Here is a 3,865-nt window from a genome sequence, read left to right as displayed (position 1 = left end):
GGCCAGAAAGTGGGAGAGGGCGGGGTGGCAGGCATGGGGAAGGGGGAGGCAACAGGGGTTTGTTTTTGGTTTTGTTTTGTTTTTTGGAGGGGAAACTGGGAATGGAGAAATTTGCATGTAAAAAAGAAAATATATAATAAATAAATAAATAAATAAAAATAATCCTTGGTATTAAAGATTAAACAAAATTTGCATAAAAAACTATTCATTTGTGTTAGATTTTTGCAAACGAGACAGAGGTATAGGCATTTCTATACCTCACATAACCAAAACCCAAGTAGCTACTTAAACTATTTTATATCTATATTTATAAAATTAAATGAATAAATTATAGCACTTTGGACTTAAGATAAATGAAACTTGCATCCTATTTCCCTTAGGATAAAATATTAAAAAGAATATCAAGACTTTCTATCAAGACAGGTAAACTTTTACAATCACCATCATCTATTCTCTAATTTCTAGGTGTTCTGTGTCTACAATCACTTCAAATCTTAAGATCTCATGTACTAACTCTATGATATTGATAATGATTTTAAGTTTCTTAGGTGACTAGTAAATCAAACAGAGGATCCTCTTGAATCCACCCCAGAATTCCCCTTAACCCAAAGACAGGAGCAATAAAAATCTCAAGTAAAATACCCCACCACCAAGAATTCAAACTAAAAATTTGTATCTGCAGCTAACTTATAATGAAACATTTTCATCCAAAAGACCTAGTATTTACTCAGCCTTTTTCAATGCACTTTACCATCATCAATTATTTCTTAGTGAGACAGCCCAGGATTGCCCAGACCATTTCACTGATGCGGAAACAGACACCAACAGAAGAGAACAGGGGCAGGAAAAGGGGTGATAGGAAGCATCTGGGAGGAACAGGCAGGCAGCTAAAAATGAGCAAACTCAAAAGAAAGTAAGAGTCACTTCTAGCCTATCGCTGACCATCACAATCATTATTTTGGCTTTAGAGAGATTTAAAATATATTTTGAAATAGGAAAAATACTTTGTAAGTCTAGTTATAACCTAAGCTACTTGGTAATATGCAATTGCTTAGCATTTAAAAATACCTAATTTCCAATGTGCATACTGATTTCAACTAACACTAGCAAAATATCTGTCTTCTACAGATCTAATCAGAAAATAATATCATAAAATATATACCTTCATATAATGTAACAAAATGCACAAAAATCATAGAAGTCACAAATAAATTTTGGTTACAAGCAGAATGTAAAGAACAGTGGCAAAAGTACTTGAGTTTGTCCATTAGTCAAAGAAATACTTGTTCTCTATTAATTATGATGTTCTTAGCAACCTTGAAATATACAAGGACAAGCTGATGGTGGGTTGGTTGCCCAAAACACCACAAACTAAAATGCATGATGGGATTTAAATAAATATATCTTAAACTGGGTGAATTCTATAAAATAAAGGAGTACTGGTGGTTAATAAAGACCTTAACTGAGCAATAAATCTAAAAGGCTGACAAAATATCTTACTAAATCATGAAAAATAAGAAAAGATGTTTAAGGAGGAGCTCTGTGTATCAGGTTTGTTTGGTTTGGTTTGGTTTGGTTTTTGGTTTTTCAAGACAGGGTTTCTCTGTGTAGCCCTGGCACTTGGGAGGCAGAGGCAGGCAGATTTCTGTGTTACCAATTTTAAAACATCCTCTTATAGATAGTGTAATACCAGTTACATTATCTATGTCCCCTCGCCAAATTACAATTCTAAAGCAAAGCAAGTTCTCTGGGGTGAACAGGCTCATAAGGAACTTACATGGTTAGAGAACATACATGGTATTCAAATTTTTCAAAGCTATTTAAATGGTTTGACTAAGTTCTTTTATAAATTTGAAATTAATTGTATGATGGATAAACTCAGTCTTCTCAAAATCTTAGATTTACTTTCAAAAGCTCATTTTAACATTTCTCCCATTAAATAAAGAAAACCACAAACAGATTAAAAGAATATTTAATGGGGAAGATGGCAAAAAAAGATAAAATTGTCATTACATTTGGAATGAAGAACATTTCCAAACAATTAGAAAGAATCAAGGTTATACCAATGAATTACTACTATAAAACAACTGCTTATACTCAAGTACATCTTACAATATTCTTCCCTCAAATTGAAAATAATACTGTCCCTGGCAGAATTAAAATTGCAACAACTGATGCTCTCTAAGGAAACAAGCATCTCTAATACTTTTGAAAACCATGCAAAATTTTGAAAACCATACAACATATTTCTCTGCCTTGGTTTCCCCTTAATAACCAATCTATTTATTTTGTAAAGGCACCCAAAAGTCATACTAATGGCAAGTCATAAAGCTTAATATCCTCATTCTTCAAAAACAGAATCAGATTTCAAATTGTAACCATACTTTGTGATGAATGGCAAAGTGTTTAACAACCTTCTTTAAAACATCAATACCCTCAGATGGAAACCTGAAAGTAAATGTGAGCTGCCCACATACATACAAGGCAGGACAGGAGGGAAAGAGGGAGATGGGTGATTACTTGTCAGCATTTGAAGCTACATATATAGCTCAAGGCACTCCACTCCCCAAAAAATATATAGTCGATAAAATTCTAATCTCTCTTTTTCAGACTCTTACAGTACAAGTACTATTCAGGTAGAAAAAAAATCAATAAAAGAGAACCTTTACAGAACTGTTTCGAAGCAAATGGAGCAGTAGTCACCACACTCAAGTTTTGCTTGACTGCTGACCATCATCACCTCCTTGAAAACATCTCCTTGCCTAAAGGCTCTCAGGGGAAGTTAGTCCTAGCTTTCCTGTCCAGCTTTATGAAGGAGTCATCCATGCTGGAGGGCTAAACCCATGAGGATCCCCAAGACACACACCAGGCACCAGACCCACAAGGGGCTCCAGGCCACAGACACATCTTTTTAGGTTGATGTTCCCTCCCAAACTCCAAGTTACCTCCCAAGTCCTTCTTTCAGCCCAAACCTTTCAAAGTCATCCCGACCCTTAGCCCTACCAACCACCCCCAAAGCCCCCAGGCTGCAGCCTGGCCCCACCTACCCTGGGGAGAATTGCAGAGGGCGCTGTCGGTGCTCTTGGAGAGGGGCCCCCCCCCCGCTGAGGGAGCTGGGCCAGGGGCCCGAATGCCTCTAGCGAGAAGGGCCAGTGAAGGGGGGTCCAGATAAGTGTGAAGGTCAGCAGCGAACACTAGGAGCCGAGATGGCCCACCGAGAACACTAATTTAGACACAGCAGCCGTGGCATCTGGGGTAATGCGTCCAGGGGTGTGAGGCAGGGGTGTTGGGACAAACTGAGGCGGGACGCTGGCGCGGCAGTAAGGGGGCGTTCCCAGCGCAGGACTTGCCCCTAAGGCTCCCTGCCGTCCTCCTTGCAGACAGCCATCAGGACTCCAACATCAGGACTCCATCTCCACTTCCCAAGGGGGACCAGGGCCACCACGCACCTCGGGTCTCCTCCGCCCGAGCAAAAACACTTCTGTCATGCTAGCTCCGGGAGCAGGCACCAGACTTCACACTGCAGCCGCCATTTTTGAGAAGCCGCGCGCAGAGCCGCGCATGCCCCACAACCGACATAGCCACCCCGCCCTCCCACAGTAGGCTGTGTGCCCTGTGGTCGCTGCAAACACGCCCTAAGACTGCTGCTGTGGGTGGAGTTTGAGCCCTGGACCCAGCAACCTGCATGAACGAGTTTGAGCAGTGGCCATCACATCACAGAGAAGTAGTGATATTGAAAAGCATTTGACAGTTTTCCCTTATCCTTCAGGATCAAAAATCCAAGCAACAGCCCAAGGACCCAAGAAAGACCCCTGGGGTCTAGCATCAAGTTCCATCCTGGGTAGTCACTGCCATTAGATTTTTA

The 3,865-nt window shown here is 40.5% G+C and overlaps 1 protein-coding gene across 6 annotated transcripts in view; it reads right to left on the bottom strand.

The window, feature by feature from the left end:
- Positions 1-3,544, bottom strand: part of Scml2 (Scm polycomb group protein like 2) — an 84,339-nt gene extending 80,795 nt beyond the window's left edge. For 2 of the 6 annotated variants that reach the window (XM_031370481.1, XM_031370527.1), the window contains exon 1: positions 3,450-3,535. In XM_031370481.1, coding sequence (XP_031226341.1) covers positions 3,450-3,488 — 39 coding nt within the window. In that variant the 5' untranslated portion in view covers positions 3,489-3,535. Of the gene's footprint in view, positions 1-3,047 lie in introns of all 6 variants that reach the window. The other 4 variants (XM_031370499.1, XM_031370509.1, XM_031370517.1 and 1 more) reach the window with 4 other exon arrangements.
- Positions 3,545-3,865: the final 321 nt, after the last annotated feature.

Source organism: Mastomys coucha, chromosome X (assembly GCF_008632895.1).
Source record: "Mastomys coucha isolate ucsf_1 chromosome X, UCSF_Mcou_1, whole genome shotgun sequence".
NCBI classification, from domain to species: domain Eukaryota; kingdom Metazoa; phylum Chordata; class Mammalia; order Rodentia; family Muridae; genus Mastomys; species Mastomys coucha.
The sequence above is the reverse complement of the archived record's forward strand: the minus strand, read 5'-3'. Positions and strand labels throughout refer to the sequence as shown.